The 13,569-nt window shown below is 42.5% G+C and overlaps 1 protein-coding gene across 1 annotated transcript; it reads right to left on the minus strand.

Annotated features, from left to right (window-relative positions):
• Window positions 1-6,145: 6,145 nt before the first annotated feature.
• LOC124014302 (mitochondrial inner membrane protease ATP23 homolog) lies at window positions 6,146-12,923 on the minus strand. The gene is made up of 6 exons (XM_046329130.1): window positions 12,668-12,923; window positions 12,348-12,393; window positions 7,567-7,648; window positions 7,314-7,451; window positions 7,149-7,232; window positions 6,146-6,865 (listed from the first exon to the last, which is right to left on the minus strand). The coding sequence occupies exons 1-6, from the start codon at window positions 12,816-12,818 to the stop codon at window positions 6,662-6,664; spliced, it is 705 nt and encodes a 234-aa protein (XP_046185086.1). The 5' UTR covers window positions 12,819-12,923; the 3' UTR covers window positions 6,146-6,661.
• Between the last annotated feature and the right edge of the window lie 646 nt (window positions 12,924-13,569).

Below are 13,569 nucleotides of genomic sequence, written 5' to 3' on the forward strand. Positions count from 1 at the left end.
ACATTTATATATTCGACATTGGTGAAGTGTACTACTCTTCAACTGAGTTGTGTGAAATCACACAATACGTACAAGAGTCAACTGCTTGGTCCTGTGTGCACCAAGTCAGTCAGTTCCAATTACAAAATCATGTTACTAAAGTTAACATGAGGCAGATTTGGGAAAATACCCTACAGTAAGGACCTATTGAATTGGAGTACAAATTACACCAGCCATTCAAACAAGTATAAAAGTAATAAATCCACATACTCAAGTGAATGTATGGGGAAAAAAACAAGGAGAATGGCACAAAGCACAGTGTCATTCAATATGGCAATTAACATAGTTAAGTTAATCATTCTACAAGTAATTGTATTGTTTTATTTGAATGCCAGTATATTTTCTTGTGTTATATTCCCATAGTCCTTTGGTTAATCTCCTCTAACTGCTGTTGTTTAGTGATTATGCAGTTAACACTAATCCCCTGCTTGCCTATGAGGGTGCCATTTTTTGTAAACTACTTCATTTCTTTGTCCTATTCAACCGACTCCTCTTGCTGTTTGATCCCCTGTAAGATGTATGCCCTCTGTAGTGCCTGTTGGTGGAGTGTACATTAAAGACAAGTACAGTGTAACTTTCACCACACAATTTCTAATTACAATTCAAATGTCGATGTCTGGACTCTTTGCGATAGCCTGAAAGCCACCATATACAGCAAATGGTGGGGGAAGATTATGAGGCTATTTCCCGCGGAACTGTTCCTCATTAATCCAAAGAAGATGAATAACGGATTCTTAAAATGCTAATGTGCTATAAAAATGTCCCAAATGACATTTTACAGAGGAAGTTCATAAGGTGTAGAGGTAGTGTTTGCCATCATCTGTCTGTGGAATACGTTTTTTTTAAGCATTTCTCCCCACACACTAAGAGAGGCCTCAGCTGCACTGCCATTCAGAGGGCAACAGTGGAGGCTCCTCAGAGGAGGAAGGGGTTGACCATCGTCCTCAGTGAATTTCATAAAAATGTAAATTGTAAAACATCTAAAAAAAGTTATCCTTTTTAGATAAAACTATATTAAATATAATCACGTCACCAAATAACTGATTAAAACACATTATTTTGCAAAGGTCTACATGGAAAAATGGCACTGGAAGAAATGGCAGCAGTTTTACAGGCGCCCAACCAAGTGCTATTATGTGGGGGTTTTTCGCGTTATTTGTAACTTATTTTGTACATAATATTTCTGCAACCATATTTTACGGCAAAAAAGACATTCTGGATATCAGGACAGCGATCACTCACCTCGGATTAGACAAAGATTTTTTCTTCAACAAGCAAGATGCACAGGACATTCTGCAAAAACCCGACAGCGCCAACTTCCCCGTTATTTGCAAGAGGAAGAAATGCAGGTACAGGGGACACAGAGCGGGATGACTTGTGAGGACCCGCAGAAGGTGAGTGGGAAAGCTGCCGTTACCGTCAATATTACTCGCCAACGTGCCATCATTGGACAATAAATTAGACGAGGTACGATCACAAATTATCCCAGAAACCCTAGACCCACTCCAATTTGCATACCGCCCAAACAGATCCACAGATGATGCAATCTCTATTGCACTCCACACTGCCCTTTCTCACCTGGACAAAAGGAACACTTATGTGAGGATGCTATTCATTGACTACAGCTCAGCTTTCAACACCATAGTACCCTCAATGCTCATCACTAAGCTAAGGGTGTCACGCCTTGGTCTTAGTATTTTGTGTTTTCGTTTATTATTTGGTCAGGCCTGGGTGTGACATGGGTTTATGTTGTTGTATTTCGTATTGGGGTTTTTGTATTATTGGGATTGCGGCTGAGTAGGGGTGTTGTATGGGCTTGGCGTTGTCTCTGATTGGGAACCGTATTTAGGTAGCCTGGTTTCGCTTTGTATTTCGTGGGTGATTGTTCCTGTCTCTGTGTAGTGTTCACCAAATAGGCTGTATTAGGTTTCACGTTCCGTTTGTTGTTTTGTATATGTATACGTTATTTCATGTTTTGCTCTTCATTCATTAAAGTCATGAGTAACTACCACGCTGCATTTCGGTCCGACTCTCTTTCCACAAACAAAGAACGCCGTTACAAAGGGTGCTGGGACTAAACACCTCAATCTGTAATTGGATCCTGGACCTCCTGACGGGCTGCCCCCAGGTGGTGAGGGTAGGTAGCAACACATCTGCCACTCTGGGGCGGCAGCGTAGCCTAGTGGTTAGAGCGTTGGACTAATAACCGGAAGGTTGCGAGTTCAAACCCCCGAGCTGACAAGGTACAAATCTGTCGTTCTGCCCCTGAACAGGCAGTTAACCCACTGTTCCCAGGCCGTCATTGAAAATAAGAATATGTTCTTAACTGACTTGCCTGGTTAAATAAAGGTAAAATAATTTAAACTCTGATCCTCAACACTGGAGACACCCAGGGGTGCATGCTCAGTCCCCTCCTGTACTCCCTTTTCACCCACGATTGCATGGACAGGCACAACTCCAACACCATCATTAAGTTTGCCAATGACACAACAGCCTGATCACCGACAACGATGAGACAGCCTATAGGGAGGAGGTCAGAGACCAGGCCTGGTGGTGCCAGAATAACAACCTATCCCTCAACGTGACTAAGGAGATGATTGTGGACTACAGGAAAAAGAGGACCGAGTACGCCCCCATTCTCATCGTTGGGGCTGTAGGGGAGCAGGTTGAGAGCTTCAATTTCATTGGTGTCCACATCACCAACAAACTAGAATGGTCCAAACACACCAAGACAGTTGTGAAGAGGGCACGACAAAGCCTATTCCCCCCCAGGAAACTAAAAAGATTTGGCATAGGTCCTGAGATCCTCAAAAGATTCTACAGTTGCAACATTGAGAACATCCTGACTGGTTGCATCACTGCCTGGTACGGCAATTGCTCGGCCTCCGACCACAAGGCACTACAGAGAGTAGTGCGTACGGCCCAGTACATCACTGGGGCTAAGCTGCAAGCCATCCTGAACAGGTAATCAAATGGCTACCCGGACTATTTGCATCGTGCCCCCCCCCCCACCCCTCTTTTACGCTGCTGCTCCTCTCTGTTTATCATATATGCACAGTCACTTTAACTATACATTCATATACATATGTACATACTACCTCAATTGGCCTGACTAACCGGTGTCTGTATGTAGCCTCGCTACTTTTAGAGCCTCACTACTGTATATAGCCTCGCTACTGTTTTCACTGTCTTTTTACTGTTGTTTTTATTTCTTTACTTACCTATTGTTCACCTAATACCTTTTTTGCACGATTGGTAAAAGCCTGTAAGTAAGCATTTCACTGTAAGGTCTAAACCTGTTGTATACTTTGATTTGACATTAGCCTCAACAGCACTCTGTAGGGTAGCACCATGGTGTAGCCAGAGGACAGCTAGCTTCCGTCTGGGTACACTGACTTCAATACACAACCTAGGAGACTCATGGTTCTCACACCTTTCCATAGACTTACACAGTAATTATGACAACTTCCAGAGGATGTCCTCCAGCTTATCAAAGCTTTTGCAGCATGAACTGACATGTTGTCCACCCAATCAAAGACGCTGAGAATTAATATAGTACTGAAAGCATAAGATACAGCTAGCTAGCACTGCAGTGTATACAATGAGTTGAGTAGTTGACTGAAACGGAGAGAAAGACAGTAGTTGAACAGTTTTGAACAAATTAATTTCTTCCAAAATGATGGAGAAGCAAAAGATTTCGTAATTTATTTTCGCTTTCAGTTTCACTTACTTAGCTAGCAAATGCAGCTAGATAGTTTAGCCTACTGAAAGACCCTGCTCAAACAGAGGGAGACTATGTTAGCTAGCTGGCTATGACTTTCCAATACAACACTGGAACTCTTCCAAGTCAAGGTCAGCTTTTGGTTTTCACTCATTTATTGCCACGGGGCCCGCCAGTGTAACTGCTTAATGACTGTACACTGTAACGTAACTGCATAATTGTAGCGGGTTTACTAAGGCATTTGTTGTATTAGCTATACTGACTATGATGTTACTTTAGCTAATACGGTGACAACGATGTCGGCTGTGTGTAGCGTTTATGGTTTCGCCTGGTCACATACAGCTGTTTGAAGTCCACAAACGAAGGAAAGAGAAGGAATACAACGTGGCTGTTATGAGAGTGTACTCTGTTTACGCATGATCAGGGCTGAATTCTTTCCGCCGATTCCTGTTGAAAAACATTTCGTAAACTCAGCTAGACGCAGGCAAGAGTGTACAATGCTGTATTGAATGTCACTGTCTGTCACCTCAAATATGTCTCTCGACCTGTGTGCACCTACATTGTAAACTTTCATTCATAGGCTAAGTTGTAGCAACCTCATGATGGCTATAGGGACAATTTGAGTATCATGTGGTTGTCTAAACCTATCACTGTTACATTGAACTGGGTGAATGGAATATGAATCAGAGTCATCCAATATGCTGTAATAGAAATAAGGCCAGGTTCATGAAAAAAATAATTGTCCTTCCTCATCTTAAACGGGACTGACCGCCACTGGTGAGAATTGTCTCTATAGTGCCTTCAGAAAGTATTCACACAGCCTTTTCCACATTTGGTTGTGTTACAGCCCGAACAAAACATTTCTGAAATGTAGATTTTGTTGTCGCCTGGCCTACACACAATACCCCATAATGTCAAAGTGAAATATGGTTTTTAGACATTTTTACAAATGAATAAAAAATGTAAAGCTGAAATGTCTTGAGTCTATAAGTATTCAACCCCTTTGTTATGTTGCCCGGAGAGGAAGGAAACCGCTCAGGGATTTCACCATGAGGCCAATGGTGACTTTAAAACATTTACGGAGTTTAATGGCTGTGATAGAAGAAAATTGAGGATGGATCAACAACATTGTAGTTACTCCACAATATTAACCTAAATGACAGAGGGAAAAGAAGGAAGCCTGTACAGAATAAAAATATTCCCAAGCATCCTGTTTGCAGTAAGGCACTGAAGTTAAACTGCCAATAATATTAGCAAAGAAATTAATTTTATGTCCTGAATACAAAGCGTTATGTTTCAGGCAAATCCAACACAACACATCACTGATTACCACTCTTCATATGTTCAAGCATGGTGGTGGCTGCATCATGTTATTGGCAAACTTGCCATTTGCAAGGACAGGGGAGTAATTTTTTTAAAGAAAACTGGATAAAGCTAAGCACAGGCAAAACCCAAGAGGAACACCTGGTTCCTTTAGCTTTCCAACAGACACTGGAGATGCTAACCAAGATGACATTGAATGTTCTTAAGTGCCCTAGTATAGTGTTGACTAAAATCAGCTTGAAAATCTGTCAAGACTTCAATGACTGTCTAGCAATGATGAACATCCAACTTGACAGAGCTTGAATAATTTTCAAAAGACAGATGTGCAAATATTGTGTTATCCAAGTATGCGAAACTCTTATTTGAGATTTAGGGACAATTCGGGCTTAATCCAAAGATGTGGCCGGAGGCGCAGCATGGCTTGTGTGACACAATTGCGGAGGCAAAATCAATACTGAGGGCTCCGTATAGCTCTGCATTTACATGCTTGGTTGACAGTAGGTGAGGGCAGGAGGTCCTGTATGAACACAAACTCACTTCCTTGACAACAGCTCGGAGCTGCTCGGCGAAGCACAAGTATGAAATCCCTGATCCTGCAAAGTCCACATCACCATAAATTCTGCACGGCCAATGCAGATTGAACATGCAGCGTCTTTCACCCAGAAAGACTCACAGCTGTCATCGCTGGCAAAGGTCATTCTAACATGTATTGACTCAAAGGGTTAATACATACGTAATGTTTTATTTTTCATATTTTTACACATCTGAATCCTACTTTGTAACACCACAAAATGTGGAAAAAGTCAAAGGGTGTGTATACTTTCAGAAGGCGCTGTATATGAAGGTCTTGAGAAGTAACATCACTTGTCCAACTTGTTCAAGAAATGATATGCTCATCTGATGGATGAAGGAATGATGCTAACATGGGCTTTCATGCCGTCTTCAGGGAATACTGTGTCTGTTGAATGTAAATTGGGTATTAACTGAGCACTTTGTAGAATTCGTTTTTGAAACGTCTTTGTCAATTCATAAATGCAACAATAATCAAGGCTCAATATCATATTCATAATATTCAAATATTTATTTCAACTTATTCAGTACAGTACAATAAAATCTATGTACAGTGAACTCCCAGTTCAGTTACATGGCAGAGTAGAGGGGTGGACAGTCCCCCTTGGAAATCTGTTCCCACCTTTCAGTGTTGAAATAAGTTTTACAGGCATCATATACCCTACATAAACACCAAACTTTGGAACCTCTCTAAAAGGATGCCAAGAATAATATTTGGGCCACATTTATCAATGTCCAAAAGGAAACCTCTCCATCATATTCTTTAGTTATAGCATTAGAGTCCACAAAAGTGTGCCATAAAAACATATAATTTATTATATCATTTGATTTATTTAAATGACAGAGAGAAAGACCTCTGGATATTTCCCTTCAGGAGGTAATTTCATACCATTTTTGACACAGTCATTCTGCTGAGGGCAGTGGTAGGTTGCCCAGCTTTCTGCAAGGATCCTCACAATAGCACCCATGGAAATTAAATTAAAATTCATTTGTGCATGTAATAACACATTAAAGGTTTGCGTAATACCGATCTCGGTTCTCAAAATCTCTGTAGGCAAAATTGGCATCCTTCTTGTCATGTGGGATGCGGCCAAAGGGGGCGTGGTCATTGAAGCAGGTATCGAATACCTGGTCCACCACTTTCTCTGCCTCCTCTCGGCTCACCTTCCTAACAGCAAGGATGGAGCGCAAGGCACGTCCCCGAACACATTCCTGATAGGTAGTAGTGTATGGGTTAGATAGGGAGTTCTTCATGTGAATATTGGCCATCATAAACACTTCTTGTTAATCGCTAAGCACTGAAAAAGGCAGTGCTATACTTGCCATTACATTCAACTACAGTTTCAACTAAACCAGTTGTCAATTCAGACATACCAATTCACACGATGGGAAAATCATGTTATGCTATGCCATGAAGGATACTAGTTGACTGAAATACATACAAGTAAGAATGTAATTGTGTTTGCAGTGAATTCACATTATCTCCACATATTACCTGATGGTGCTTCTTGAGGCCAAAGTTGAACCTGGATACTTCATTGTGGAAGGAGCAATCCCCACTGAGATTGGCTGCTCGAATCTGAAAAATAAGAGCCAAAACAATGAACATATTTTCCTTTAAAACACAATTATAACATGCACGTTTATTTCTTGGTCTCACCTCTGAGCAGGCCAAGTGCTTGAAGTTGTTAAACCAATCCACATGCGCCCGGCAGTGGTCAAAGGCATGGATGAGCTCATGTGTAACCACTCGGTTCATGTGGGACTGCTGGTGAATATTATTCTGACACAAAACAATCTAGAATTGAGAGTGGGGGGGGGGGGAGAGAGAATGGTATCTTACAGATGTGATACAAAGTACAGAGTGTAGCATGTGAACCTGTACACAAAGGTAACGGTTCTAGCTGTCTTACTTGTGATGATGTTGCATCAAAACCACCACTGACAGTCCCATCACAGTCTTCACAGGAGAAATGTCTATCTTTGTACACTGCACTGAAGAGACAGGATGATACTTCACAAAGGGGTGGCATAATGTCAAATGTACATTAGCATGAAAAAAAAGCCTAACATTATAACGGCATGATATAGCTATTACATCACATGTCAAACTCATTCCACGGAGGGCCGAGTATCTGTGGGTTTCCACTCAACCCCCGTTTTTGACTGATGAATTAAGGTCAGTAATTAGTAAGGAACTCTCCTCACCTGATTGTCTAGATTTTAAATGAAAGGGGGAAAAAAAAAAAGACACTCGGCACTCCATAGAATGAGTTTGACACCCGTGTTACATAGTGAGTACACAAAATATTAGGAAGACCTGCTCTTTCCATTACAAATTGACCAAGTGAAAGCTATGATCCTTTTTTGATGTCACTTAAATTCACATCAGTGGTATTTAAAGTCGGGGTCGCGAACTACAGTGTGGTCGCCAATTAAAAATGAATAAATAAAGAATACAAATATTAAGAGGACAGATTATTGTATGGGAATTTACAAACATTTTGGAGAAAGATCATTTGAAAGATAAAATTTTAGGTAAATGTATTTGTTGGTTTATTTTCATTTTGATAAGAGATGAAAATGCAATGAATTTAAGGTTATTTGTTCATCTGAATTTTCTTGGGGGAAAAAAAAAATGGGGTCCTCAAATTCTGCCGAAAGAAATGCGGTCTCCATTGAAAACGTTTGAATACCACTCGTGTAAATGAATGGGAGGAGACATGGATTGTGTACACAGGTGCACCTTGTGCTGGGGACAATGAAAGGCCACTAAAATCTGCAGTTTTGTCACACAACACAATGCCAGAGATGTCTTAAGTTGAGGCAGCGTGCAATTGGCGTGTTGACCGCAGGAATGTCAACCAGAGCTGTTGCCAGAGAATAAAATGTTAATTTCTCCACCATAAGCTGTCTTTGTAGAGAATTTGGCCAACTGGCCTCACAACCGCAGACCATGTGTAACCACGTTAGCCAAGGACCTCCACATCCGGCATCTTCACCTGCGGGATCGTCAGAGACCAGCCACCTGAACAGCTGACAAAACTGGGGTTTTGCACAACCAAAGAATTTCTGCACAAACTGTCAGAAATCATCTCAGGGAAACTCATCTGCCTGCAGATGGCAGACAGCGTGTATAGTGCCGTGTGGGCGAGCAGTTTGCTGATGTCAACGTTGTAAACAGAGTGCCCCATGGTGGTGATGGGGTTATGGTATGGGCAGAGATAAACTACGGAAAACGAACCCAGTTGCATTTTATCGATGGCAATTTGAATGCACAGAGATACTGTGACAAGATCCTGACACCCAATGTTATGCCATTTATCCGCTGCCATCACCTCATGTTTAAGCATGATAATGCATGGCCCCATGTCGCAAGGATCTATACACAATTCCTGGAAGCTGAAAATGTCCCAGTTCTTCCATGGCCTGTATACTCAAACATGACGCCCATTGAGCATGTTTGGATGCTCTGGATCGAAGTGCACAACAGAGTGCTCCAGTTCTCGCAAATACCCAGCAACTTCGCACAGCCATCTACAGCCTGATCAACTCTATGCAAAGGAGATGTCGCGCTGCATGAGGAAAATGGTGGTCACACCAGATACTGACAAGTTTTCTGATCCACGCCCGTACTTTTAAAAAATGTATCCAATTTGTAAGTCGCTCTGGATAAGAGCGTCTGCTAAATGACTTAAATGTAAATGTAAATGTATTTATGTATCTGTGACCAACAGATGCATGCATATCTGTATTCCCAGTCATGTGAAATTTATAGATTAGGGCCTAATGAAGGCATTTACTGTGTTCCTTAAATGAACTGTAACTCAGTAAAATCTTTACATGTTGTGTTTATACACTGCTCAAAAAAATAAAGGGAACACTAAAATAACACATCCTAGATCTGAATGAATGAAATATTCTTATTAAATACTTTTTTCTTTACACAGTTGAATGTGCTGACAACAAAAATCACGCAAAAATTATCAATGTAAATCAAAATGATCAACTCATGGAGTCTGTTTCTGACCGTTTGAGTTGACACATGCACATTTGTGGCCTGCTGGAGGTCATTTTGCAGGGCTCTGGCAGTGCTCCTCCTGCTCCTCCTTGCACAAAGGCGGAGGTAGCGGTCCTGCTGCTGGGTTGTTGCCCTCCTACGGCTCCTCCACGTCTCCTGATGTACTGGCCTGTCTCCTGGTAGCGCCTCCATGCTCTGGACACTACGCTGACAGACACAGCAAACCTTCTTGCCACATCTCGCATTGATGTGCCATCCTGGATGAGCTGCACTACCTGAGCCACTTGTGTGGGTTGTAGTCTCATGCTACCACTAGAGTGAAAGCACTGCCAGCATTCAAAAGTGACCAAAACATCAGCCAGGAAGCATAGGAACTGAGAAGTGGTCTGTGGTCTCCACCTGCAGAACCACTCCTTTATTGGGGGTGTCTTGCTAAATGCCTATAATTTCCACCTGTTGTCTATTCCATTTGCACAACAGCATGTGAAATGTATTGTCAATCAGTGTTGCTTCCTAAGTGGACAGTTTGATTTCACATAAGTGTGATTGACTTGGAGTTACATTGTGTGATTTAAGTGTTCCGTTTATTTTTTTGAACAGTGTATTTTTGTTCAGTGTACAATAAATCAGTGTCATGGCAGCTATCGAAGCATTATGGCAGCTACACCCGAACAATGCGTTGTTTTTTTACAATGAATGACCTGCGCCGGGTGATACAAGGAGGACACACAGCCCCAGGAATGGACGGGCTATGCTACGAGCAACTTAAACACCTGGATGATTTGGTACTGGAGGAGGTACTGGCATTAATGAATACAGTATGGGAAAAGGGGGCCTTACCAGCAGTGTGGAAACATGCCATAGTGGTGCCAATTGTAAAACCGGGAAAAGAAGCATCACACCCAGGTTCATACAGACCCATAGCATTGACCTCTGTACTGTGTTAACTAATGGAAAGAATGGTCACAGACAGATTAGTACATATGTTTGAGAGTACATTTATGTTTTCCTCATACCAGAGTGGATTTAGGTTAGGACGGTGTGCTATGGACTCAGTGCTAGCACTGGACTGTGATATAAAGAAGGTGCTGGCCAACAAGGAGGAAGAGGTGGCGGTGTTTCTGGACATTGAAAAGGCATACGACATGCTCTGGTAAGTGGGACTCCATGCAAATTATTTACCAAGCAATGATCCGCTCAGTCCTGGACTATGGGAGCATGGAATTTGGTTTGGCGGCAGCTACAACACTGCAGATGCTGGATGTGGTACAGGCAATTGTGCTGTGGTTGTGCTGTAGGGCATTTCAAACTACCTCTATCCAGGCATTGTTGATTGAAATGGGGGAGGTTGCAACAAGCTAAGCTGGCCATGCACTATAGGATGAAAGTGCAGGGGCATGGATCATCTCACCCTGCAAGGTGTCTGTTAGGAGAGGCATGGGAACGGGGAGGAGAGGGAACTGGAGTGAGAAGAGGTAGGCCTAGCTATGTGACCCAAGTGCAGGAATTGGGGGTGGAGTCGGGAATGGGAGGTCTGGAAGTGGGGGTCCCTGTCTGCTGGCTGTGTGTTCCTCTGTGGCTGTTGCCAGAGCCTGATGTTGACATGACCATTCTTGATGTAATTAGGGATAAGGACTGTAGAGAGCCTTCTCTGGTGGTTGAGACCCATCTGCCGTTGGCCTGGGGTCCCTACTTGCACATCTTCACAGATGGATCAAAGGATCCAGGCAGTGGGAGAGCAGAGTTTGGGATACATGTTCCCCGGTTTCAGATACATCAGGGGAGGCGGCTGTCTGATGGAGTTTGTCTACTCTGCTGAAATGCTAGCACTAGTGTAGGCATTGGGATGGGTGGAAGAAGTGGGGTATGAACTGTAATTTTGTGTTCAGACTCTGCAGCTAGCCTGGTTGCACTGAGAGAAGGGAATTCAAAGGCACGCCCAGAAATTATAATAGAGCTGATGATGGCACTTTATAAGGTGGGACAGAAAGGGTAGGTTTTCTGTGGGTCCCAAGTCATGTTGTGGTAGGAGGAAATGAGGCAGCCAATATGGTGGCAAAGGCCTCTTTGAGGAGGGAGGAGGTAGATGTGGTGGTCCCATTAGGAGGGATGGAATGTAGGAGCATCATGAGTGGGAGAGGAGAGGAGCGGGGTAGGCAGTTTTTCTGTATCCAGAATTATGTGGGGAAAGGCAGTAGGTATCTGGGGAGGGAAAGGAGGGATAGGGTTCTGTTGACGAGGCGGAGGTTGGGGCATTGTGGATTGGGAAGTGGGTTATTGTTAGTGGAGAAACACCAGATGGCAAGTGTGAGGAATGTGGGGAGGTAAAGACTGTACTACTGTGAAGCATGTTCTGTTATAGCAGACAGTATGCTGAGGATAGGGTGATATTTTTCTGTGAGCTGACTGTGTTAGGTGGAACCACATTTTCACTTGTAATTATTTTGGGCTCAAATGACAGGCAGAGCAAAATAGCTGTTGTGGTTTCTTTATTCCACTGGCTTGTACCTAGGGTATTTAGATCATTGTGTTTTTCACACTCCAGCCTGAGAAAGGCAGCAATATGCATTACAGTGTCTATTCTGCCAAAACTGATAGGAGGAAGAAGAATTATGGCAGCTGACAGCTGTGTTTAGTTGTGATTGATGATGATTGTGGCTGGCAGACACTTACCATCCTGAGCTTTTCATGGCTCCAAGTAGAAGCTTTGCATATGGACCTGAAAGGGAGATAGAATGAGATTATGCCTAATCGGTCATGCACCATGACAGCAATCAGGTCATTCAACAGTTAGCGTATAGCTAACTAACTTACTCATGACAGTCTCTTTACTGTTCAACGATAGCTAGCTAAGCTTGCTAGAAACATGGCTATGACGTATATGACAAATGTAAACATGGCATTAATGGTTACACGGCCATCTAGCTAACTATTGCCATGCAATATATTTTGGAGGATGACAGACATATCAGCTTACTAGCCTGTTAGCTTACTTGTTTCCATTGCGAATTGTAGCATGACCTGACACTTGTGATTGAAAGTGAACAAGCTTTCTGCTATCGATCCCTTTTGGAACTTTCCCGAATTCCTCTCCGGGAATAGGTTATATCCATAGTCCTCTTCTTGCGGTTTATTTTGATCCATTGCATGGAAAGTGTTTCTAAAATAGCCACTTTTGCTTCTAGGAACAAGCACAGCTACGAGAGGTCATTCTTTGTTTTTCAAATCACGTGGTAAACCAGGCCGAGCTCAAATTAGTTTAATATTGGATATTCGTACTTACACAGTGTGCTATGACTATGATAATGATATACTGTATTTTTTGTTAAAAATCATACATATATGGAGAAAAACCCACATTTTTTTTATATCCACCCATGCCGATTCAGAATATAAAATTTTCATAGTCACGGCATGCTTGGATCAATAGCTATTGACAAGAGAAAACAGAATATCCAGTATAAAACTAATTTTACCATGTAAGCCAGAGGTGAACGATTCAATTAATGTCTGCAACAACATTGCTGCTAGCTAGTTAACAGAAAATAAATTCGCTTTTTCTAATATAATTACAAACAAGGTTTATTGATACACATTACTCCATGCATTGGCAAGTGACATTGAGTGTGTGCACGTTCGGTATAGAAGAAAACGCATTGGCTGCTGGGAGATGTTGTCAAAGGGGGAGTCGGATGAAGGGAGACTGTCGATGGTGTTTGGAAAAGCGCGCTTATTTGAAATGGAAAAGTGCCGCGGTAGCTTTTGATAAAGAAGAACATCAAGAACAACGTAGTTTGGTGACCACAATCAGTGGTCACCAAACTACGGCCCGCGGGCCGGATACGGCCCGTCAGCACATTTGGCCCGGCCCTCTGAACAATACCAGAGACGCTAT

Source organism: Oncorhynchus gorbuscha, linkage group LG25, assembly GCF_021184085.1.
Source record: "Oncorhynchus gorbuscha isolate QuinsamMale2020 ecotype Even-year linkage group LG25, OgorEven_v1.0, whole genome shotgun sequence".
NCBI lineage: Eukaryota > Metazoa > Chordata > Actinopteri > Salmoniformes > Salmonidae > Oncorhynchus > Oncorhynchus gorbuscha.

Bases quoted from the DNA above. Each gene is read 5' to 3' on its own strand.
- LOC124014302 (XM_046329130.1), bottom strand. From the start codon at position 12,818: ATGGATCAAAATAAACCGCAAGAAGAGGACTATGGATATAACCTATTC. The intron at 12,394-12,667 runs GTAAGCTAACAG...TCTCCCTTTCAG, and splicing joins ACAATTCGCAATGGAAACAA to GTCCATATGCAAAGCTTCTA. The intron at 7,649-12,347 runs GTAAGTGTCTGC...CTGTCTCTTCAG, and splicing joins GCCATGAAAAGCTCAGGATG to TGCAGTGTACAAAGATAGAC.